Source organism: Musca domestica, unplaced genomic scaffold (genome assembly GCF_030504385.1).
Source record: "Musca domestica strain aabys unplaced genomic scaffold, Musca_domestica.polishedcontigs.V.1.1 18, whole genome shotgun sequence".
Taxonomy (NCBI): domain Eukaryota; kingdom Metazoa; phylum Arthropoda; class Insecta; order Diptera; family Muscidae; genus Musca; species Musca domestica.
In genome coordinates, this window is record NW_026712238.1 from 10,997,683 (window position 1) to 11,022,837 (window position 25,155).

The window sequence follows — 25,155 nt, forward strand, 5'->3', positions numbered from 1 at the left end:
TTTCTAAGCCACTCATCCGACAGCTGTTAAAATTATTCCAGTGACTGCTCATTATATTGTTTACAAGCGTACAAAAGCATTTCGGTGAGAATTTTCCAGAAAAAAAAAAGTTATTCGTGATAATGGTAGCGTAGGCCGACGTCAAGGAAGTGGGCGGAAGAAAACAGCAACATCAGCAGAAATGGTTCGAAATATAAAGAAGCTACTTGATCGAAACTCGCTTCACAGTGGCCGAAAAATTTCTCGTGAGCTGAACATATCGCAATATTCCATTCGGCAAATATTAAAAAATTATTACCCCGAGCTCATTTTTCAATATTTGTTGCCACCACCTACTCTCTCTACTCTCTCAGAAAGATGTTGCTGGAAAATTCCTGCAGGAAAAGTAACCAGACACACCTAATATAATGAGCTGTCACTGGAATAATTTTGACAGCTGTTGGACGAGTGGCTTAGAAATGACAACAGTCTGAAGTTGGTTGCAGTTTTTTTATCTCACCCTGTATACTTCTACTAAAATCGATCAGTGGATTTTAGATTCAATATCCCATAATAATTTAAAAAACAATTAAATTATTCTCAAAAAAAATCTTAAAAATGTATTTTCAATCAATGTATTATTTTAAAATAACATTATTCAGAATAATGTGAAAATATTTATGAATTACTGTGTACTTCTGAAATATATATATATATATGTTTTTTTTATTTTTTTGGGATATTGATAATTTTAATATTGTTTTCTATGTACATATGGGCATGTACAAATTATTTACATTAAAACGCTAACATATATACAGTGTCAATCGACTGTATACCAACATCTACAATTGTTGTCCATATTTCCATATCTTAATCTATGCAAAACAATTTTAAAACAGTTCTAAAATCATGTTAATCATGAATGAATAGTTTGCTTTTCAAAATTACTTACAAGTGATTTGATTAAAATTAAAATCAAAAAAATATATGTATGAAAAACGACAAAATTATTTCAAATTTTGTTTGTTGTACTTTTGTGTGTGAGATGATTTCGTTAGGAGCATTTTGAACGGGCTCTCTGGCTATTTATCCCTGGCCATTGCAGGTGTCTGCTTTAGGTATCGAGAAGACAAATGCCAAACATCCAAAACGCACAAGCGAACCATGCTGCAAAATAGCTGTCCCTTCCCAGGCACCCTTTATCATGGGTGTCTCATCGTATGGTGAACATTTGCAGTCCGGTTTTTGGGGTGGTGCCATTCTGTAAAACATTTTAATACAAAATCAATCTCAAAATACCAATTCCATACTACTATGCTCAACATACCTTGCCGTGTTATCGAGCACATAATAATGACGCTGTATGCCTCTTCGCTTATCCAAAATAGCTTGAACTTTACGTTGCAATTCAACATCTTCAGCTTTCAGTTTTTTAGCAGGTGTGGGTGGTGGTTCAGTAAAATCGCAGGAATACAATTGACCATTGACCTCTGTACCATATTCAGAGTAATTAATCAATTCATAGGTTTTTGTAAAATCATCATAGAAAATTGTGGCATGCTTGGGAGATATGCGTCGGCAATAGCCAATGACAGATAAATTGACGTCCACTCCCATATTTGAGTCGCCATAGCCAATGTTAATGCTGCGATATCGCATAAAGAACGACGAGTGCAGTTCAATGTTGCTAAACCAACGATTATCTTCGAGGATATCGCCCAGAGGAGTTAGAACAGCTCTGGCACGTATTTTTCGTCGCAGAAGCTTCAATTCAAGTCTGCTGGCTATTTCGTATGCCTTCTCTTGATCGGTATACACACGTGGTGTATATTTTTGTTCCTCTTCGTCGGCGGCCACAATTGCTGCCGCAGTGGCTAATGCGGGGTGTAATTGAGGCATATCTTCACTAGTGGAATTGGGCTGCGCCAATATAGATGATGTCTCCCCGGTGAACATTATGCTTAATCGCCGCACATCAGTTGGCGAGAGAATAGCCGATGGAACTGGAGGCGGCAATTGTTCTCCCGAAACTTGATGTGGCAGCTGATTTAACTCTCGAATACGCTTAGCAGCTGTACGATTTTGATATTGTCCAACAATTTCCGGGTGATCCTGCACGAGTTGTTGCAAACGTTGGTAAGCCAATTTCTTTATCAAATCCACATCTAAATATTGAAGTTCTGCATCTATTTGTGGATCATATTTTGTTTCTTCATCGGAATCATAGCCACCACTTTGATTAAGGGGTTCATTTTTAACATGCTCTTCTGGCGTTGTCTGTGTTTGAGCTGACTTTTCCTCCTTTTCTTCAGGCATTACTTCAAGTTCGGTCTTGATTTCAGTTTCTTTCACAAGCGACAAGTGACTTGTCGAATTTCGTTTTGAGCGTTTAGATTTCTGTGATGCTGTTTTGCTGGCCGATTTATCGGCATCCTCATCCTGTGAACCATCATTGCCTTCTTTGTCTGATTTTAGAGATTTTTCCTTGGACTCAGTTGGTGTTTTACTATCCTCCGGTGATGGATCTGCCTTCTCAACATTATCATTGTCTTCTTTTTCCTCTTGTTCATCATCTTCACTGTCACTGCTGCTACTGCTGCTCAATTCTTCTACACGTCCCAATTCTTTTTGTATTTCTCTAAATTTAGCCTTTGCCGTCTTCAAAGCCTCCAAGTCCTTAACCAATGATTCGGCGACACTCTCTTTTGATATAACCTCTGGAGAACTAGGCAAGCATTTGCGTCGTTTAACAATGTCGTAGCGTAGAGTTTCTCTTAGCGAGGGTAATAGGGGAGGCGGATTTTCATAATGATATTTAACCATGGGAGGTACTTCTATAGCCTCTCTGGACTTTACCGGCACCTTAATACGAAATGGTGGATTTTTCATATGTACACGACGAAAAAAATCCATTTTAACAGCCTCGTGATCGAACGGCTGTGAAAATTTGTCCCACAAACGAACACGTTCCGTTGCTGAAATACTCGACAGTAGATTGTTGTCCTATACAAAGTAAAAAAATAAAACGGACAACATTGTTGTTAAAAAGGCTCAAATCTGTTTTTTTTTTTCTTGCTTAAACATACAATAAAATTTTCCACATGATTTGGGCACATCCACAAGCCAGTTGGCAGTGCCGTCATTGGAGGATCTAAGCAATCTTGGTGGAAATATAATGGACAATAATCGCAGGCTACAAGTGGTGCTTTTTTACACGAACGATGACAATAAAAGCATGTTTTGGCTGGCAAGGGCACTAAACCCTGGGAATCCAACTCGAAAGGTTTGGAATTTCTTCGATAATTCGGTTTTTTATGGTTATTGCCATTTTTTCGTATAGGCTCAACTGCAATGAGAATAAATGAACATTTTAGTAGTTACAGAAATTTTGGAGCAAATATCAGCTCTTCAGTGGCTAATTGTAAGTTTAATCCCTGACAAAATAAAACATATTATAATTTAAAAAAAGATAGAAGACTTTAAACTAAAAAGGTTTAAACATAAACATTGATCTGTTCTTTCTGATTAAATTAAATATTAACAACAATTATCATCAACAGTCAAAGATATTTCCTATTCCAATCTTAAATCTAAACGACATTCATTTAAATCTATAACCCAAACTCACTTTTGTCATTGCCCGGAAATTGTGTGTGAATCTCGAGTTCTCTGGGCAATTCAAATTGCTTTGGATTTAATATACTTGCCGCCTTGATAAGTTCGTCTAAGGGCGTGGGCTTTTTATTTGGATCCAATGCTCTCTGTATACCAACTGGTAGTTTCGAAAGATATTTTTCTGTACTACTCAAATCACTGCAAAAGGAGGCACGACTACTACTGCGTTTACGCAAATGACGAATTTTCAATGGAATAGACTCCAAATCACCGCCAGCGGATGGAGTATTAGGTCTTGAACTGGCACCAGCTGCAGCTGCTGCCACTGCTGGTGTTGTAGACGTACGCTCCACGGAGCTCGATTTCGATGAGTGTGAGGGAGCGGTTTTTAAGGTCATGCGACAATTGTGACATAACCACTGACCACTGGGAATATCATCTTCGGTAAGTGGAGGATCACTGCAATATAATTTAAGGTTATGTGTTATATATACATGCCTGTACTTGAGAGGAGAATAATGTTGCCCATGCACACAAGCATTTCCTTTACTTACTGGCATTGCAAATGGAAACTGGAGGGACAACGATCACAGCAGAGCAAGTCACCACCTTCCTCGCATGCATCGCACAAATCATGGTTATGGCCTCGGCCAGGTCTCTTGTAGTAGGGATGCTTCGTAGCCGTCGGGCGAACGCCTAATTTTTCATCCTCAGTTGGCGGTGGTTTTATCAAATTTTGTATTTGCTAAGGAAAAATAGAACGATTTTCAGTAACGAATATTTCCCAAATATTTAAGACATCCATGAAATAATGTTAAGTGCTACCCGATGAAAACTATGGGAAATGTGTATTTCCCACTTTTTTCTCATTGCACCAGAGTTGCTTTAATGGCCCATTGATTGGTCTGTCTGGCTTTCACTTTGACTTAATCCACATTTCGTACACTTACCTCCATAATGCTTAATTCAGCATTAGGATTAGTTTCAGTTTTAGACATTGTCCCAAAAGTTATTTCTCTATTAATGATTTATTAATAAATAAATCGTTTGTTATTCTATCTATGGACAACAACGTTAAGGACTCCTTCTTGCATGCAGACAACGAAGCCTAATATATTACTCGCAGACGGCGACTCACAAAGTACAGACAATCAGGCACGGCGTGACAAAAATTTTTGCCGACTTGAGGATGACTTTCGGAGCAGCAGAGAAATAATTTAATTAAATAAATAGTATCCATTACGAACTTCAAATACCAAATTTGAAACAATTCCGCTAAATAATGTCGCTAAAATCATCAAAATATAGCAAATCGGGAGGAACCGTTATACGGGGGATATACGAAGACGTGGACTAGAGCCCCTTTTTCAATACCAAAAGTCCTGCAGACATAATACACATTTGAGTAATTTACTTCATTTCGTTCAGAAGCTAGAGTGATTTCACAGACGGACAGACGAACGGACATTTCTAAATCGACATAGTATTTTATGCTGATCGAGAATATATATACTTTGTGGGGTCCTCTATACTATGGTGGAGGGTATAAAAAGGCTATTTTGGCTGACTTCAGTCATCGGCTGGCTTCTATGTAAAAGAACAGTGATTTTTTATTTTGATTTAGTGCAATTTCTAAGCTATTATGTGAAATGGTATACGTTTTACGTAAACACTTGTAAAACTTGAAAATTCTTGCATGTAAAGGAAAATTGCGAATGTATATGTCACACGTCAATATAAAAGTGGCCTTTGAGAAGAACAATCGACGTTGTTGACAAATACTACGCCGTCCAAACATGTATAATCGACAGTGTTTTCTTTTTGTTTGTAAATGACGTTCTATTCATAAATATTCTATTCCTATTCCTCTATAATTAACAAAGTGATTATTTACGAGAAAAAATGTTTTCATTTTTCACCAAAAAGGCACAGAATCCAGACTCCCCAGTTATAATCCAAGGTCCATCAACAACAAATGACTCGCAGAGCAACGGCGCAGATGATTTCATTTTTGTAGAGAAAAAAAGCGATGGCCCAGAGCAGCCAACACCACCTCAGCATCCCATGTATCCACAAATACCACCGTCTGCAGGAGCATATGGGTCTCCATATCCAAGGTATCCCTATGGGCCTCCACCAGTAACTGACACAAACAGTGTAGCGCAAAACCATCCCGTTCCCTATGTACATGATATACCGTTCGTCCTTGCTCCCCAATTATGTACAAAGTCAACTTTTGATGATACACAAACGCAAGTCGATGGAATATTGGCTTTCCTAACAAGACAAATGTCGGTCACCGAAGAGGAGGAATATAATTTCTCTTTGGAACGGTCCATACAAAATGAGTGTTATTAATGTGCCATATAATGGCGAAAGCAGTATGGGTTTGTATGTTCCGCATTTCTACAAAAATTCTCAAAATAAAGCTTATATTTAATTTTTAAATAAATGAAACTAAAAACCAAAAATTATTTTGTTATAGTTATATACATTGGAGTTTCTCATCTCAAGTAAGTAAACCAGAAGGAAATAGTTTTAAAACTACATCCACACATTATAGTATTAAAACCAGTAAATGATTAATCATTCAGTTGATATGAAACGGTCATAAAGGCGATCAACTTCAGTTATTATTCTGATATGTTATCATGAATCCATGTCTCAAAGGGCGATGTAACAGGCAGTCGCATAACCGCTGCTAACTGACCATGAAGTGGGAAAATAAGTTATTTTAGTTTTAAACAAAAATATAACAATAGAGACATGCTTGGTGACGCGTTAACTGGTTTTACTTATTTTGGCCAATACTATATGTTAACCCTTAATAGCCTGGTGGTCCCTTCAGGAACCTCAACTTCAGAGACTTGTTTTTCAAAACTGTTACATTTTTTGCGCAATGTTTATTCAGCAAATATTCTCTTTATAATGTATGCCATATAGCGAAAAAGAAAATCATATGCTTTTCGGTGCTGAACACCTGATTTTTGACGTTTATCAGAAAAACACACAAAAGCTTCAAAGTGAACAAGTCGTGCTTTTTCAAATTGATTGAAATCAAAACTTTTGCTCCAAAAGAACCAAATAAAATTAATTTTTATTATTTGTGCACTATATTAAAACCATGTAATTATCTTTTTAGCAATATAATTTTTTTTGTTGGTGTTTTTCGTGTAAAAGTCCTTCGGTCCTTCAAAGAACCAGTAGGCACTCATTAGAGAAGTGAAATTCGTTAGTGCTTTAGCGCCTTTTTCTAATTTTAGTGTAAATGTTTAATTTTTCATAGAAAAATGCCACGTAAATACAAAGATTTTACCGCGGCTAAAGAGTTTGAAGCATTCGTCAATAATTTTGAATGGTCAATAAGTGAAATTGGCGATATATCAGATTTGACGACGAAAGTCTAGACGATCCCGATTTCCATATAGTGACAAATGATGATGCGAATACCATGTTTTGGACAATGAACCAGACTTGGGAGCAGCAGCAAATATTGTGATGCGGCTTGCTCGTAAAGTTCCGCTTTTCAAGAACTACAGAATTTTCTTCGAACTATTCCTTTATTGGCTTATTTACGCACCCAGGGAATCTATGGGCTTGGAACAGTTCAACGTAACCGAATTCCTGGCTGCAAATTGCCAGAAAAATTACCCAATCGATAATTACCCTGCGATAATCCACGAGTACAACAAGTACATGGGAGGTGTTGATCTTAAGGATTCGTGCTTTGGTAGAAGCCGCATAAGAATAAAATCGTCTTATGTACATGATAAATGCGTGGATTTTATATAAACGCCAATTCTCTTCATCTCCTCGTACAGATAAAATGCTGACTTTCCACGAATTTATCGCAGACGTCAGAAAAGTTTTAGTAAAATCTGGCACACAATCCATAAGGAAAGGACGTCCAAGAAGCACTGGAGGATGTGAGACCCCTGAAAATGTGCCAAAACGAGTTCGGGTAGTAATGCCGCCTAGTGACGTGCGGTTTAATAATCTTGGGCACTTCCCGAAATACTTAACAACAGGCAAACCTCGTTGTAAAATGCCCAATTGCACATCTAGAACAACAGTGTATTGCATTAAATGTGAGGTAGAACTGCTTTCTAGAATACCATACAAAACATTGAATAAATGAACTGAAATACGTATATAATTTAAATGAAAATAAAAAAAATTCATATATAAGCCATATGCATTCTACTTGTCAAAGGAGAGCCTGGTGGTTCTTCAAAGAACCAACACACAAAACCTCCCCTAAAATGTCCAAAACGCAAAATTGTGAAAAGTCGTAGAACAAACGTTGTTAAGGGTCCTAAAATACAACATATAAAATTTTTTCATTGAAAAGAAAAAAGTCAGGCTATAAAGGGTTAAATACTTAATTAATGCAATAGCCTTGGTACAGTTACAAAGGCAATCTCATTCTAAAATTACCTCGTCAAATTTAATATCATTGAAATCAGGTTTTCATTTCTAATTTGAATGGATTCAGAAACAGATGTTTGCGCAATTTTATATTTTATGTACAATTTTGAATAAAATTGTCAACATATGATTGCAACTCCAATAATAATATCTCAAATACACGCTGATCGATTCTCTTAATAATTGATTTTGAAAATTTATTTTTTTGAAACAATAAATGCAAATACAAAAAACCTGGTAGCTCCATCATACTTTTTTATTGTGATATGATTAAACCCATGGTAGAAGAATATAGGTAGTCGCATCGAAACAGCTGCAAGGACAATGAACTGTCAAATCAATTTTGGAATTTAAATTTTTAAATGAAAAATTATACAGGTTTGTAAAAATTGTTAAAAATGCATATCATAGCAACCTTGCTGAAATAACAATCTCCGATTAGCGTCGCATAAGAAAACATATAAAATCTACTTATCTTTGAAAAGAAATAAAAATAGAGGGATTATATTAACTTGTTGAATTTTAAATGAGTTATTTATGGGGCTGAACCCCCCATGATGTAACAAGGACTTCGCCGCCGACAAAAACAGAATAAAGTGATGCCGCAACGCCTTTGTGAAAAATACATACGGCTTTGTATTATATTTGTGTTTTTGCAGACAAGGGGTTACATTTTTCGTCGTTGATTTATTGGTATTACATTGTTTTCTTTTACTTATTGTCAATTTACTAATAAAATATATACTTTTCCTCTAGTTATTTATATGTAGAAATGGCTTCGCAGCCTGTAGAGACCCAAGGGCTGCAGCAAAAGTCCAAACGACCTTCAGGTAAGAAAATTGTCTATTAATGTACGTGAGAAAGAAAACAGTTGAATATTGGTGATTAATTGTTGGGAATTGATGGGGGTCAATAATATGACTAACAATGTAAACGGAAGTAACATTACTTTTTATCTTACTATTACCAATATTTATGTTATTTGTCTCTTTCAGATTCTGCCTTTAAACAGCAACGTTTACCAGCATGGCAACCTGTTCTGACCGCTGGCACAGTTCTACCAACGTTTTTCATCATCGGTATACTCTTCATACCAGTCGGTGTAGCTCTATTGTACTTTTCCGATGAAGTTAGCGAACATGTTATAGACTATACAGATTGCCTTAAAGTTGGCCAAAATAATGTTACATGTTCGTATTACATTGAACAGAATCCAAGTTCAACATGCCAGTGTGAAATTACTTTTACCCTAGATAAAGATTTTGTGGTGAGTAGTAGGGTCCACATACATACATATATGTAATAAAAAATAGATAACTATTTTTAGAGCTTATTGAATATTAATTGTTGCGATTAAATAATTCTTATCTTTGAGATATACCTTGGCACACAAGAAACTTTGGAGTAGAGCATAAATTTGTTGATAGATTTTAATTTTCATTAAAATCTCTGTGAAAGAATAACTAAATTAATAATAATCTGCAATCTTATCAAATTGTGACATATTGGATAGTACATGTCTTTGGTATTACTCACTCCAAGTTTACTTAAGATTAAAACCAGTAAAGAAAGTCTTAAAGTCGGGCGGGGCCGACTTTATGATACCCTACACCACTTTGCTGATTTAGTAGAGCTCCGCATAAAAATTAAAAAAAATTTTATAGGAGAATTCAATCATACACGCTATGATTATAATTTAAAGTTCAAAGGACTAAATATGCCGATGCATTTATATCTTTTAAATTCGGACTTTTTTGCCCAATTGGTGCACAATTAATTTGAAATCGGATAAAAATATATATGGGAGCTATATCCAAATCGAAACCGATCTCAATAAATTTTGGCAAAGATATTTCTGAGCTGTATTTCATATATTGCCCTGAATATCGTTGTTACGGAGTGCATATTACGGCTGTGGGTAACAAATATGACAAATCGGATGAACAGTATATATGGGAGCTATAGCTATATCTGAACCGATCTTCACCAAATTTGACATACTAGCTCAGTTCGGTCGTAAGTGCCAAATTTCATCCAATTTGGACAAATATTAGACGTTTGGTGCACAATCAAATGTAAATCGGACGAAGTTATATATATGGGAGCTATATCTAAATCTGAACCGATCTCGATAAAATTTAGCAAATGTATTTCTAAGCTGTATTTGGTATATTTCCCCAAATATTGTTGTTACAAAGTGCATATTACGGCTGCGAACGACAAAAATAGCAAATCGGATGAAAAATATATATGGGAGCTATAGCTATATCTGAACCGATTTCGATCAAATTTGGCATACTTATTTTTAGGCTTAATTTGGTTGTATGTGCAAAATTCCGTACTATTCGGGCTGATATTACACGTTTGGTGCACAAAAAAAGGCAAATCGGACGAAGATATATATGGGAGCTATATCCAAATTTTGACCGATTATCTCCAATTTCAATAGGGTTCGTCCTTGGGCCAAGCAAATGATTTGTGCCAAATTTCATCTGGATAGGGCAATAAATGCGATCTGTACTTTGTTTACAAAAATACATGGACAGACGGACGGACGGACAGACGGACGGACGGACGGACGGACATGCATAAATCGACTCAGAATGTGATTCTATGCAGATCATCAAAAGGAACTATGGGTCTATCTTATTTCCTTTTGCCTGTTACAAACAAATGCACAAAGACATAATACCCTGACCACCTTGTGGTGTAGGGTATAAAAACGTTGTTTTGCTAAACCTGTAAAGCTATAAATTTTTAGGGACGCAAAACTTATTTCTATTGCTTTTACATTTATGTTTTTAGGGAAATGTTTATATGTATTATGGCCTTAGCAATTACTACCAAAACCACAGACGATATGTAAAATCTCGCGATGATGATCAACTGCTTGGACGTTTGTCACAGACACCATCCACAGATTGTGTACCATTTGCCTATGAAGATGATCCGATAACTGGTGTCCAAATGCCAATTGCTCCATGTGGTGCTATTGCAAATTCACTTTTTAATGGTAACATTAAATTGAGAGAAAAATAAATTAAAATCTAATGAAAAAATTATCGTTTCAGATACCTTGTCATTAGAGTATAACAACAAATCTGTTCAATTGCTAAATACTGGCATTGCATGGCCCTCGGATAAACAAGTGAAATTCCGTAATCCTCAAGGTAGTCTAGAAGCAGCTTTAGAGAAATTTGCCAAACCTAAATTTTGGAGCAAGCCATTATGGAAATTGGATCCTGAAAATCCCGATAACAATGGTTTTCAGGTAAGCCATAATGGAATGAAAATAAGATGGATAATGAGTTTTTTATTTTGTTGCAGAATGAAGATCTAATTGTTTGGATGCGTACCGCTGCCCTGCCCAGTTTCCGTAAATTATATCGACGCATTGATCATAGTAAGCCCAATTTTGAAAATGGCTTAAAAAGTGGACCTTACAAATTAATCATAGATTATCGTACGTACATTTAATATACATTTCCCTGCAATTCGTAAAGCATTTTTTTCTCTTTAGGATATCCCGTTTCGGCCTTTGATGGATCCAAGAAAATGATTTTATCCACAACATCATTGCTGGGCGGAAAGAATCCATTTTTGGGCATTGCATATATTGTTGTTGGCTGTATCTGTCTTATACTTGGCATTGCATTGTTGATCATACATATCAAGTGTAGTAAAAGGTTTGATATTTTACCATAAAATTATTTTATTTCGTTTTTTTTTTTGAATGAGGGGAATTGCACCACTAGTGGACAAGCCCCAATTTAAGATTACTATTTCATTTTTCAGTTGCATTTATCGAAAACAATAAAAATCATTATAACAAAAAATGAGAAACAATGTTCTCAATTCTGTTTGCACATTCATTTATATGTAATCACTGGTATTGGTCATATATTCTACACGGAAATCCATCGGAACAATGGGGAATTTATGCACAAGTTTTATTTACGTGCAAAAAAAATTAAATAATACAAAATTCGATAGTTTCGATTGGGGATAATTAAAAATTTCTAAAAAAATTAAATTCGAAAATGTAAAAAAAATCAAAAAGGATCTCCAAACATTAGTCTCGGGTTTAATTTTATTTTTTAATTTACTATTTTATTTCATAAATATGTTTAAACCACAAATTAATAATATGTATTTTCTTTTATTACAGCAATTCGGAAATGATCAATGTTAATCCTCGTACACCATATTCATAAATGATCACAAAAAATCCAAAGAAAAATCCTGCATATGTGTATGTCTGTAGTATGTGAACATGCTAAAACTATTGCCGTATTTCTAAGCAGTCCGGTCCTTCATTGCATTGTGTTAGTTTATAAAAGACGTATATACTACGATATAACGAAACAAATAAATATTATTAGATGTTTTAATATGATTCTACTGAGAAACTGTCTAGTGTCTTACTATAATAGTATTGTTTATATTTGATAAGCATTTGTTTTTTATTTGAATTTCTTTTCAATTTACTTTAATCTTACACCTAATTATTTTTTTAAATAAGATTGTCGTTTTGTAAAATCTAAATGGTATTTAAATTCTGCTTACCTCTTTTCTTAAATGGGGAAAAAATGTCTATGTGTAGTTTTTTTTGCGATGACATTTCATTGTTATAATTGTTGTTTTTTATTATCATATAAGCACATAATTTATAAATCACTTGTGATCTTTTTAATAAACATTATACAAACCAATTAAATTTGGTTTTCATTGATTTGAAGTGGGATAAAATAAACAATTTATATGAAATGAACATAATATAAATAAATGTTTTCCATTTTTACAATGGTTCTGAAAAGTTTTGCAATCTATAGAAATCGTATGGAACTTTCTCTTAAGAAACTACCGATATAGCCCATCTTCGAACTTCGAACTTTGTCAAAATGTTTACTTATGAATTCATTGTACATACACACACAAATTAGTGATGGGAACCTGTTTTTTATATCCTCACCCATATGGCTACAGAAGGTATATACAATTTGATATTTTGACCGTATCAAATTGTCGAAAATACGGCCTAGTCGAAATGACGGTTCTAGACCCTAGGTCTCTTTGGACCAAATCCTTTCTCTCACAGGAAGTATCCGATTTGGTCCAAACTGGGTACATCGAAATATTTTTGTCAAACTTAGATCGAGTTCGGAGATGGGCAATATCGGCTCCACTTCGAAATTTTCAAAAAATATATTTTTTGCACAGAAAGAGAAAGGATAATCCGATTTTGCTCCAACTTCGCAAATCCTAATATTTGCGTCAGTGCTAGGTCAGGTGTGAAAATGTACAGTAAGGGTCCACTCCATCAAGTACCTCCCACACAAATGGTCAAAATTTTGAATAATTACAACTCTCATCAAATGTAATTTAATTATCCGATTGTCTTCCAATTTCACTCGTCCCAATATTTATATTAACCCAAGGTCTGGTGTTAAGATGGACAAAATCGGTCCACTCCTTCTTATACCTCCCCCACAAATGGTCGAAATTTGCAAAAAAAAAAATATTTTCTGCACAGAAAGGGAAGCAATAATCTAATTTTGTAAATCCTTATATTTGCGGCAGTTCTAGGTCTCGTGCCAAAATGGATAATATTGGTCCACTCCATCAAGTGCCTTTCCCATAAAGGGTCAACATTTTGAATAATTATAACTCTTAAAAAATATGATGTAAGAGTCCGATTGTCTTCAAATTTCACACATCCTACTATTTTTATGAAACAAAGATCTGAAGTAAGACGGAGTATATCGGTCCACTCATTCTGGTGCCTCCCCCACAATCGCTCAAAATGTTGAATATCCATGAAGCTCATAAATTGCGAAATCAGCATCCGATTCCATTCCAGATGTGGTACGTCTTAATATTACCATCAACACAAGATCTGTTATAAAGATGGTCGAGGTCGAGTTCAAAATTTTGAAAAACATAACGCTCAAAGAAAGCGAAATAAGCATCCAACTCTCTTCGAATTTCACACATACAAACATTTTTGCTAACACAAGATCTGTTGTGAAGATACTATGTATCTACGAGCCTCTTCTGGTACCTCACCCACAAAGGGAAAACATTTTCAATACTTTTATCTGACATAAATTGCGAAACAATTGGACAATATTGACCCATTCTTCCCAAACCTACTCCATAGAGGGTCAAGAGTTTTAAAATTCATAACAGAAGACAAAATATTTTAAAATAATCGAACATTGGCTGAGGGTATACATCTGTCGGCAAAACCGACCGACACTTTTTTACTTTATATGCAGTTAAATTACAGAAAATATTTTTCTTAATTTTACCTTTGCATTATCAGGATATAATACATGGTCTGTTCCAGTACTACTTTTTTACTTGTTTTGCAGTTAAATAGACAAGGTAAATTACAGAAAATGCAGTTATGGGTATGCTTATGATTTTACTTTCTTAATTTTACCTCGGTATTATCACGAGATAATACATGGGGCTTAACTCTAGTTTAGTAAAAACTCTTCAATTTTTTCCAGTGGTAGGTATTTTTACCCTGATCCCGGGAAACTATTTTTTCTTGGGGGACGGACCCGGAAACCCAGATTTTTGACCCCAAAATCCGGGTTCAAGACCCGACTAGATCCGAATACAATATAGGTATCGTTAGAAAGCTTATGAAAATACCTATCCATCAAGTGGTCACATGATAAGTGGACAGGGTTCGGAAGTTATAGTCAAATTATCGATTTTTTGGACCCGGATTTTTTATAAAGTCCAAAAAGAGTCCATTATGGGGGTCAACAAAATTGATGCCAAATTATAGCTGACACTCTTACCTATCCAAATTGCTATAATTTGCGCTAATCGGTTTAGGACATACTCAGATGAGAAAATCTAAAGCCCCGGCCGAAGGCCGACTACTTCCAAAAGGTATCCAATTTAGAAAACTTTGGTTCGCGTTAGCCGGTGTGGGACATACCCAGAGGAGAAAATCTCAAACCCCGCCCGAAGGCCGACCACTTACAAAAGGTATCCAATTTAGAAAACTTTGGTTCGCGTTAGCCGGTGAGGGACATACTCAGAGGAGAAACTCTCAAACGCCGCCCGAAGGCCGACCACTTACAAAAGGTATCCAATTTAGAAAACTTTGGTTCGCGTTAGCCGGTGAGGGACATACTCAGAGGAGAAACTCTCAAACCCCGCCCGAAGGCCGACCACTTGCGATACCTTTAGAAAATTTTGGTTCGCGTTAGCCGGTGTGGGACATACCCAGAGGAGAAAATCTCAAGCCCCAGCCGAAGGCCGGCTACTTACAAAAAATGTCCAATTTAGAAAACTTTGGTTCACGTTAGCCGGTGTAGGACATACCCAGAGGAAAAAATCTCAAGCCCCAGCCAAAGGCCAGCTATTTTCAAAAAGTGTAAAATTTAGAAAACTTTTGTGGTTCCAACGACTGCTACCCGAAATAAACCTTTTTTACTGAAAACATAATTTTAATGAACTGGTTAGGATCGGGTTATGCGGATGGAAAGACCCATATCTCTGGACCCCAAAAAGGTATCAATTTTGTTGCATTTTGGAAAGGTAAGAGTGTAAGCTATAATTTGACATCAATTTTGTTGATCCCCATAATGGGCCCTTTTTGGACTTTTTGTGGGTTTTGTAAAAAATCCGGGTGCAAAAAATCGATAATTTGACTATAACTTCAGAACCTTGACCACTTACCCCATCATGTGAAAACTTGTTGGATAGGTATTTTCATAAGTTTTCCAAAGGATATTGTTTATATCGGGTAATTGAATCCGGGTTCAGACCGGATCTTGAACCCGGATTTTCGGGTCAAAAATCTGGGTTTCCGGGTCCGTCCCCCAAGAAAAAAAGTTTCCCGGAATAAGGGTAAAAATACCTACCTCCGGGAAAAATTTCGAAAAAATCGAAGATTTTTACTAAACTAGAGTTGTTCCTTTCACTGAATTAAAAAGAGGTTCCCATCTCTGATTTCTGTGTACAATGGATTTATAAATATAAATTTTGACAATGAGATGTTGTCAAACGAATAATTTTGAAAGGGTGGAATTTTTTGTGAGGGTGGAAATACATAAAGCGCATATTTGGCTGGTTTAAGTCATCGGCTGACTTTTTCGTAGATGAACAAATAGTTTTAGGTTGACTTAGTTCGATTTTGGCCCTAAGGTCCTTTGTTCATTTCCGAAGAAGTCAGCCGATGACTTAAGTCAGCCAGATAAGCGCTTTATGCATTCCAACCTTAATTCTACCATGGGTAACAACATGTTTACACTTACTAAGTCGAGGGGATTTCAATTGTCAATTGCATTGCCTATAAGCGAAATTAAATTGGCTCTAAAATCCAGTGGATTTTATTTAAATAAATCGGATGATGTTATAATATGCTTTTTTCAACAATTTTTACAAATTTCAATAATTTTTCATTCAACATTTTCAATTCAAAAATCGGTTTGACAGTTCATTGCCCAAGAAGCTGTGTCAATGCGACTATCTGTATTCTTCTATCAGGTTCAGGTTTCAATTCAATGGACCATCTCCGCAAGGACATAACTTACAAAACCGGTTTCAACGAATTTATCTTTGGCACTTACCATATTCTCACGAGCTTAAAGATATCATACAAAGGTAAGTTCGGCCGGGCCGACCATCCCTCCACCATTTGGAACGAATTTGGTAATTCTCAAAAAAATAAAATCCGTTAAAAATTCTGTTAAAATCCTAAAAATACCGAATGTAGCCATTATATTAGGGTCTATACGACGACATGAATAATAAATAAATAATGTCGATAAAATCAAACTACCGAATATCGGGAGGTACCGTTATATGGGGGCTATACGAAGACGTGGACCTGCACAGACAATTTTCTGTCGTAGGCTGTAGTATCCATTACGAACTTCAAATACCAAATTTGAAACAATTCTGGTGAAAAAATGTCCATAAAACCATTAAAATACCGAATATCGGGAGGTACCGTTATATGGGGGCTATACGAAGACGTGGACCTGCACAAACAATTTTCTGTCATAGGCTGTAGTATCCATTACGAACTTCAAATACCAAATTTGAAACAATTCTGGTGAAAAATGTCCATAAAATCATTAAAATACCGAATATCTATAGGTGCCGTTATACGGAGGCTATACGAAGGCGTGTACCTGTATGGACAATTTTCTGTCATAGGCTGTAGTATCCCTTGTGAACTTCAAATACCAAATTTGAAACGATTGCGGTGAATAGTGTCGCTAAAATCATCAAAATACCGAAAAGAGGGAGATACCCTTATATGGGGGCAATACCAAAACGTGGACCTATATGGCCCATTTTCAATACCAAAAGTTCTGCAGACATAATACACATTTGAGTAAAATTTTATCAACCTACTTCATTTCATTCGGAAGCTAGAGTGATTTCCACAGACGCTAAATCGACATAGAATTTTATTTTATTTTTTTTATTTTATATTTTGTGGTTTCTAAAATGTATATTTGATGTGTTACAAACGGAATGATAAACTTAATATACCCTGCATACTATGGTGGAGGGTATACAAAAGAAGCGGCGCCAAAAATATTTAAAAGAAGAGGATGTGGAATGGGCTGGAGGACTAAATACAATCCATTTTCTATTGATTTCATATACTAAAGTTACAAAACACAAAAACAAAACAGAAAAGAGAAGAAACACAACTAAAGAATTCGTCAACCTATCCCAACCTCCTGGCGCCCTGACCCCAACAAAATATTACAGCAACAACAACTACAACATTAACATGCTAAGGACTTTTGTACGATGAGGGAATTTATAGGCAAAAAGGACAACGACTACTTAAGGAAACGCATGCGCTGCTGCAAATACGCCAAACGACCTCGTGTGTGAGTCCAACATCGTAAAATACAATAACAATAACAACAACAACAAAATCATGTATATATGTAACCGTGTATATACCACTCGTGTACACGTTCATCACATCATCATGACTATAGCTACGTAATCATCATGTTCATCATTGCCATCATTGTTGTCGTTTTTCCATTCCTTTTTGTTGGTTGGAAGGGGGAGGGGGAGAGCACCTAGACAGAGGACGAAGTAGGCATGTTTTTGTTCCATCGGGGAGCACGCCGAATCGGGGCTCGAGGATACTTTGTTTTGATTTTCACAGGAAAAAAGAAAACATAACGTAAAAAGGAATCGTATTTCATAGTGTGCATCAGAGCTAAACGCGACACAGGAAATTGTGGCATTATTTTTCTCTTGGCTTTTCAAAACAGGACGAAAAAAAAACAAAAAGAAATAATACAAGTTTTAATTATAACAGACAAGGCAAGTGACAAATTGTTGCAAGGAATGAAAAGAGAAGAGAATATGAAATTATTTAAAATATAAAACATTAACATTTTCCATGCAAAGTGAGTGTGAATTTATAGTATATAATAGAAATAATAATAATAATATTGGCCCTCGAAGTAGTACAACGATGACTAGTATATAATCGGGTATATACATAATACTATATATATATACTATTTATATATGTATGTTATGTAGGCAAACAAACGTGCAGGCACACACACACGCACATATGTATATATTTTAATAATGTTTATTATGGTGTTGTTCTTGTTGTTGCTGCAGTTGTATATAATGCTCTAACGCTCCTGTTCCATACACCCGTGTACCGAACTATTTGTTTACAATTAAATAATTTGTTTTTTAATAAAATAATAATTTAAAGACATGAAGAGTGACAAATAATTCCCAACATAATATAAGCAAGGAAAAAGACATTAAGTAGAACTTTTGATACACTACCCACCAATGGATAATGAAAACATTTGGAAATATACATATTTTCAAATACGAACGTTCCGAATTTTTTACAACACATTTCAAACTTTCTAACAATTCCAAATAATCCAAAAAATCCCTCAAAATACCGTTGTACCTTAACATGAGGACTGTATCGTAACGTGGACATGTGTCGAACACTTTGTGCAATGATGCTAAATATTAATGGACAATTCTAAATGTGCTTCGGAATGAAGCGATGTTCTCATGGTAAAATTAGGAGGGTAAAGTCATTTCCAATTAGTAGATCCATCCCTGCATTTTCTGTAATTTACCTTGTAAAATTTCACTGCAATGTAAGCAGGTTCCCATCTCCGATTTGTGTATTTATAATGGATTTATAAATATACAGGCTGAGATGAAAAAAATTGCAACCAACTTCAGACTGCTGCCACATCTAAGCCACTTGTCCGACAGCTGTTAAAATTATTCCACAGACACCTTATTATATTATTTATAAGCGTACAATAGCATTTTGGTGAGAATTTTTCAGAAAAAAAGTTATTCGAGATGGAATTCAAGCGTGATAGTGTGCTTTTTTATATTACCATCTCATGGTAAAATTAGGAGGGTAAAGTCATTTCCAATTAGTAGATCCATCCCTGCATTTTCTGTAATTTACCTTGTAAAATTTCACTGCAATGTAAGCAGGTTCCCATCTCCGATTTGTGTATTTATAATGGATTTATAAATATACAGGCTGAGATGAAAAAAATTGCAACCAACTTCAGACTGCTGCCACATCTAAGCCACTTGTCCGACAGCTGTTAAATTTATTCCACAGACACCTTATTATATTATTTATAAGCGTACAATAGCATTTTGGTGAGAATTTTTCAGAAAAAAAGTTATTCGAGATGGAATTCAAGCGTGATAGTGTGCTTTTTTATATTTGGCTGGAAAACCACGTTAGAACACTCCATTTAAATGTGAATAAATCTTTTGTGTCTCAAAAAGGTTCGAAAAGCAAAGAAGCGACTTGATCGAAACACGCGTCGAAATGGCCAAAAAATGGCTTGTATGCTGAACATATCGCAATATTCCATTCGGCAAATATTGAAAGATGAGCTCGGGGTAAAGCCATTGAAATTCCAAAAAGTGCAAGAACTTACACCGTAACAGAAAGAATATATACTCAAAAGAGCTAAAGAGTTGCTTCGCTTGGCCGAAAGTGGAGAATTGCCGAATTTGGTTTTCTCCGATGAGAAAACATTCGTTGTCCAGCAGTTTGTAAACAAACAAAATGATCGTGTTTACTTGCCAAAGAGGTCAGCTGAAAATGTGCACCTTCGGTTGGCCACCAGAACTCAAGCGCCGGTAAACATTTTGGCCGCAGACCTTGACATTCCAACAGGACTCAGCACCATCGAACTCAGCACGCGCCACCCAAGAATGGTTACAAAATGAGGTACCTCGCTTCATTTCCAGCGCGCAATGGCAATCAAAATCTCCGGATACCAATCCATTTGACTATTGTGTCTGGAGTATTTTGGAAATCAAGGTTGGCACTAAAAAATGCCAAAGTGTCGATCACCTCAAGAAAGCGCTTCGCCGGGAATGGGCCAAAATACCGCAGAGCAACATTCGGGCTGCGTGTGACGGTTACATTGGCAGTTTGAAGGCCATAATTCGTGCCAAAGGTGACCAATTCGAACAAAACTAAACATTCAATAAAATTAAAAAAAAATAAATAAAAAACAAGTTAAAAAGTAGTAAGTTTGGACGGGCCGAACTTTGAATACGCTCCACCATGTGAACGAATTTGGAAATTTTCAAAAAATAAAATATGTTAAAATCTTAAAAATGCCGAATATAGGCGTTATATTGGGGTCTATACGACATGGACCTACATAGGCATTGTTTGTCATAAGCCATTACCATATTCAAATTCAAAACTTGAAATAAACGGTGAATAATGTAGCTAACATCATCAAAATACCGTACATAGGGAGGTATCGTTACATCGGAGCTATACGAAGACCTGGACTTGCACAGACAATTGTCTGTTACAGCCTGTAGCATCCATTACGAACTTCAAATATGACATCTCAAACAATTTCGGTGAGTATTGTACCTAAAATCGTCAAAATACCGAATATAGGGAAGTACTGAGATATGGGGCCTATATGAAGATCTGGGCCTGCATAGACAACTTTCTGCCATTGGCTGTAGTATCCATTACGAACTTCAAATACCAAATCCGAAACATTTCCGGTGAATAATGTCGCTAAAATCGTCAAAATACCGAATATCGGGAGGTACCGTTATATGGGGGCTATACGAAGACGTGGACCTTCACAGACAATTTTCTGTCTTAGGCGGTAGTATCCCTTTGGGAATTCAAATACCAAATCCGAAACATTTCCGGTGAATAATGTCGCTGAAATCACCAAAATACCGAATATTGATAGGTATTGTTATATGGGGGCTAAACGAAGACGTGGACCTGTACAGACAATTTTCAGTCTTAGACTGTAATATCCCTTTGAAATTTCAAACATTAAAGTTGAAACTATTCCGATGAATAATGTCGTTAGAATCATCAAAATTCCGAACATCGGGAGCTACCGTTATATGGGGGCTATATGAAAACGTGGACCTATATAGCCCATTAACGAACTTAACCTGTCTACTGGCAAAATAAACATGTCTGCAAAATTTTAGCCTTCAATTTCGATTCGTTCGAAAGATAGCGTTATTACAACAAACAGACAGACAGACATCGCTAAATCGACATAGAATTTTACGGTGATCAAGAATATATATACTTTGTTGGGTCTTACATGAGTATTTCGAGGAGTATGGTGGAGGGTACAAAAATGTAAAAATTATGGCGTTTGACTTTGTTCCACTTTTTTTTATCTCACCCTGTGTATGGTGCTGTAGACTATCATATAGTCTGCCCCGACCAACTTTTGTCCTTTCCACATTTGTTTATTTTCGAAAAATATTTGCACTTTAGTGTAGCCTAAAAAAATCTCCACATACATCGATACTATGAACCATCATCATCTACATACACTACTACTAAATGAATAGGAATTTTTTGGTTCCGTTGTATATATAACTATATGTTGTTGCAGTGGGTGGCCGTAGCGTTATTATTTCCTTGTAGTGTTCTATGTGTCTGTGACTCAGTCCATGGACATTGTGTGGTGGATACAATGATGAGTCTATTTTGCCTAAATACATTTGCACGTGACCCACTAAATAAAAGACAACATTTTGTTTTTGTTTTGAAAAATTTCCCAGCAATAAATCCGTCTTCATTATTCTTACAATGGGGACATAATATCCGACAGGGAGGAACCCCCCACACACACAATCATATGTAGTTAAATGTTTGTTAATTTTGTCGGTAAGTTGGCCAAATATGTAAATGCCTATGTAAATAGTAAGGGTAATTGGGGAATATTGTAAGTTGAAACCCAAAACAATACGGTATGTACTCGTATGGATGTATGTACGTCTGTAGATAGGTATATTTCAATTAATTCAAACCGGAGTTTATCCTTGAAAATGTTTATTTGTGTGTGTGTGTGAGTGAGTGGCTTGAGTTTTGTTATAATGATAACTTTGAACTTGTCCTGTTATACATTCGCAAAATATGCCTTTTGCGGGGGGGTCAGTGTTAAATAAAGTCCTATATTTTTTGTGTGTCACTAGGCTATCCGTTACAGCTCCCTATGAATAATTCAAAGCGATTTGGGACAAAATATTTCATAAATGGAAATTTCACGAAAGGGGGATAAATAAAATATGATTTTTTGCAAGTGGCTAGAGGGTGGCATAAATGTGAAATTGTTTTTATAACTTCCACCATAGTAGGGAAGGTATATTAAGTTTGTCATTCCGTTTGTAACACCTCGAAATATACATTTTAGACCCACAAAGTATATATATTCTTGATCAGCATAAAATTCCATGTCGATTTAGCGATGTCCGCCCGTCCATCCGTCTGTGGAAATCACTCTAGCTTCCGAACGAATGAAGTAGGTTGATAAAATTTTACTCAAATGTGTATTATGTCTGCAGGACTTTTGGTATTGAAAGTGGGTGAGGTAGGTCCACGTTTTGGTATAGCCCCCATATAACGGTACCTCCCGATATTCGGTATTTTGATGATTTTAGCGACATTATTCACCGGAATTGTGCCAAATTTGGTATTTGAAGTTCGTAACGGATGCTACAGTCTATGACAGAAAATTGTCTGTGCAAGTCCAGGTCTTCATATAGCCCCTATATAACGGTACCTCCCGATATTCGGTATTTTGATGATTTTAGCGACATTATTCACCGGAATTGTTTCAAATTGGGTATTTGAAGTTCGCAATGGATACTACAGCCTAAGACAGAAAATCGGTCATGTAGGTTCAGGTCTTCGTATAGCCCCCATATAACGGTACCCTCCGATATTCGGTATTTGGATGATTTTAGCAACATTATTTACCGGAATTGTTTCAAATTTGGTATTTGAAGTTCGTAATGGGTACTACAGCCTATGACAGAAAATTGTCTGTGCAGGTCGATGACTTCGTATAGACCCCACATAAAGGTACCTCCCGATATTCGGTATTTTGATGGTTTTAGCGACATTTGAAGTTCATAATGGATACTACAGCCTATGTTAGAAAATTGTCTGTGCAGGTCCGCGTCTTCATATAGCACCAATATAACGGTACCTCCCTATATTCGTATTTTTGACGATTTTAGGTAAATTATTCACTGGTCCACATTGTCGTATAAACCCTAATATAACGGATACATTCGGTATTTTTAAGAATTTTTAACGGATTTTATTTTTTTGAAAATTGTCAAAATCGTTTCAAATGGTGGAGGGTATTCAAAGTTCGGTCCGGCCGAACTTACAGCTTTTTTACTTGTTTAGTGAGGTTACTGTTGGTGAGGGGGTATATTTGAAAATAACCTAAACGGATAGTGTTTATACCCTACACCGCATAGTGGTAAGGGTATTATGTCTTTGTGCATTTGTTTGTAACATGGAAAGCCACACCCATAGTTACTTTTGAGGATCTTCATAGAATCACTTTCTGAATCGAATTATGCGTGTCAGTCCGTCTGTCCATGAATTCTTGTGAACAAAATGCAGGTCGCATTTATTATCCGAATGATATGAAATTTTCCAAACAATATATATTTGGCCCAAGGACGAACCCTATTGAAATTGGTGATAATCGGATCAGATTAACATTTAGCTCCCATACATCTTCAACCGATTTCGGGAAAATTGTGCATCAAATGTGCTAATATAAGTCCAAATGACCTACATTTTGGTACATCCTACAGAATTCAATATCGAAGCAGGTACATCAAATTTGGTGAAAATCGGCTTAGATATATCTAGCCCGCATATATATGTCTCATCCGGCTTGGGGTTTTAAGTCCCTCACATACGTAATATGCACTGCACAAGAATGATATTTGGTACCGGACAGATACTGCTCAAAAATACCTTTTTCAATTTTACGGTCGACACATCCGACCGAATTCAATCTAGAAGTGAAAATCGGTACAGATAAAGCACCATATATTTGTTTCATCCGATTTGGTGTTTAAGTCCCTCACATTCGTAATATGCATTCGACAACAATTATATTTGGTACAAGATATCTTATAGATCAAGATTGGTTTTTTTTGTATATGGCTAACATATATATCCATAATCCGATTTCAGGTTTATTGTGCAAATAATGGCTCCACGTTCAAGTTTCGGTATAGACCCCATACAATTGTACCTCCAGATATTCGAAGTTTGTAATAGGTCCACACCTTCGTATAGCCTCCAAGGTGTCAAGTTCGAAGATGGGCTATATCGGTCCACGATATCATATAGCCCCCATATAACGGTATCCCCCAATATTCGGGTTTTTTCAATGGAATTGCCTAAGAATCTACACAAGGTTCCTTCCTTCTGAGTTCTCTACCCCCTGAAAGAGTACTGTGAATATAGGTCCACAATATCGTACATCCCCCCTGTAACGGTACCTCCCTATAATTGATGATTTTACCTAAATTTTTCGATGGAATTGTCTGAAAATTCACACAAGAAGTTCTTTCTAAGTACTTTACTCGATGGAGGAGAATTGTCATATAGGTCCTCGATATCGTATAGCCCCCAAATAACGGTACCCCCGATGTACGGTATTTTGATGATTTTAAGAACATTATTCACCAGAATTGTTTCAAATTTCGTATTTACAGTTCGTAACGGGTTCCACAGCCTATGACAATAAATTTCATATACAGGCCTAC

The 25,155-nt window shown here is 36.0% G+C and overlaps 3 protein-coding genes across 3 annotated transcripts; 2 read left to right on the plus strand and 1 right to left on the minus strand.

The window, feature by feature from the left end:
- Positions 1–699: 699 nt before the first annotated feature.
- LOC101900745 (PHD finger protein 12) lies at positions 700–4,712 on the minus strand. Its single transcript, XM_005188238.4, has 6 exons — positions 4,548–4,712; positions 4,152–4,342; positions 3,611–4,056; positions 3,069–3,328; positions 1,310–2,985; positions 700–1,243 (listed from the first exon to the last, which is right to left on the minus strand). The coding sequence occupies exons 1-6, from the start codon at positions 4,593–4,595 to the stop codon at positions 1,069–1,071; spliced, it is 2,796 nt and encodes a 931-aa protein (XP_005188295.1). The 5' UTR covers positions 4,596–4,712; the 3' UTR covers positions 700–1,068.
- A 718-nt stretch (positions 4,713–5,430) lies between these two features.
- On the plus strand, positions 5,431–6,068 carry LOC101900568 (uncharacterized). The gene has a single exon (XM_005188237.4). It carries the CDS (start codon positions 5,500–5,502, stop codon positions 5,953–5,955), a length of 456 nt encoding a protein of 151 aa, XP_005188294.1. The 5' UTR covers positions 5,431–5,499; the 3' UTR covers positions 5,956–6,068.
- A 2,527-nt stretch (positions 6,069–8,595) lies between these two features.
- Positions 8,596–12,742, plus strand: LOC101900396 (cell cycle control protein 50A). The gene is made up of 8 exons (XM_005188236.4): positions 8,596–8,718; positions 8,782–8,855; positions 9,021–9,292; positions 10,831–11,038; positions 11,097–11,296; positions 11,353–11,488; positions 11,546–11,711; positions 12,194–12,742. The coding sequence occupies exons 2-8, from the start codon at positions 8,798–8,800 to the stop codon at positions 12,237–12,239; spliced, it is 1,086 nt and encodes a 361-aa protein (XP_005188293.1). The 5' UTR covers positions 8,596–8,718; positions 8,782–8,797; the 3' UTR covers positions 12,240–12,742.
- The last annotated feature ends 12,413 nt before the right edge of the window (positions 12,743–25,155 follow it).

Excerpts from the sequence above, each read along its gene's own strand:
- LOC101900745 (XM_005188238.4), bottom strand. The coding sequence starts at position 4,595 with ATGTCTAAAACTGAAACTAATCCTAATGCTGAATTAAGCATTATGGAG. Across the intron at positions 2,986-3,068 it reads ATCATGTGGAAAATTTTATT|GACAACAATCTACTGTCGAG; the intron begins GTATGTTTAAGC and ends TACTTTGTATAG. Across the intron at positions 1,244-1,309 it reads GTGCTCGATAACACGGCAAG|AATGGCACCACCCCAAAAAC; the intron begins GTATGTTGAGCA and ends AATGTTTTACAG.
- LOC101900568 (XM_005188237.4), top strand. The coding sequence starts at position 5,500 with ATGTTTTCATTTTTCACCAAAAAGGCACAGAATCCAGACTCCCCAGTT.
- LOC101900396 (XM_005188236.4), top strand. The coding sequence starts at position 8,798 with ATGGCTTCGCAGCCTGTAGAGACCCAAGGGCTGCAGCAAAAGTCCAAA. Across the intron at positions 8,856-9,020 it reads AAAGTCCAAACGACCTTCAG|ATTCTGCCTTTAAACAGCAA; the intron begins GTAAGAAAATTG and ends TGTCTCTTTCAG. Across the intron at positions 11,297-11,352 it reads CCGATAACAATGGTTTTCAG|AATGAAGATCTAATTGTTTG; the intron begins GTAAGCCATAAT and ends ATTTTGTTGCAG.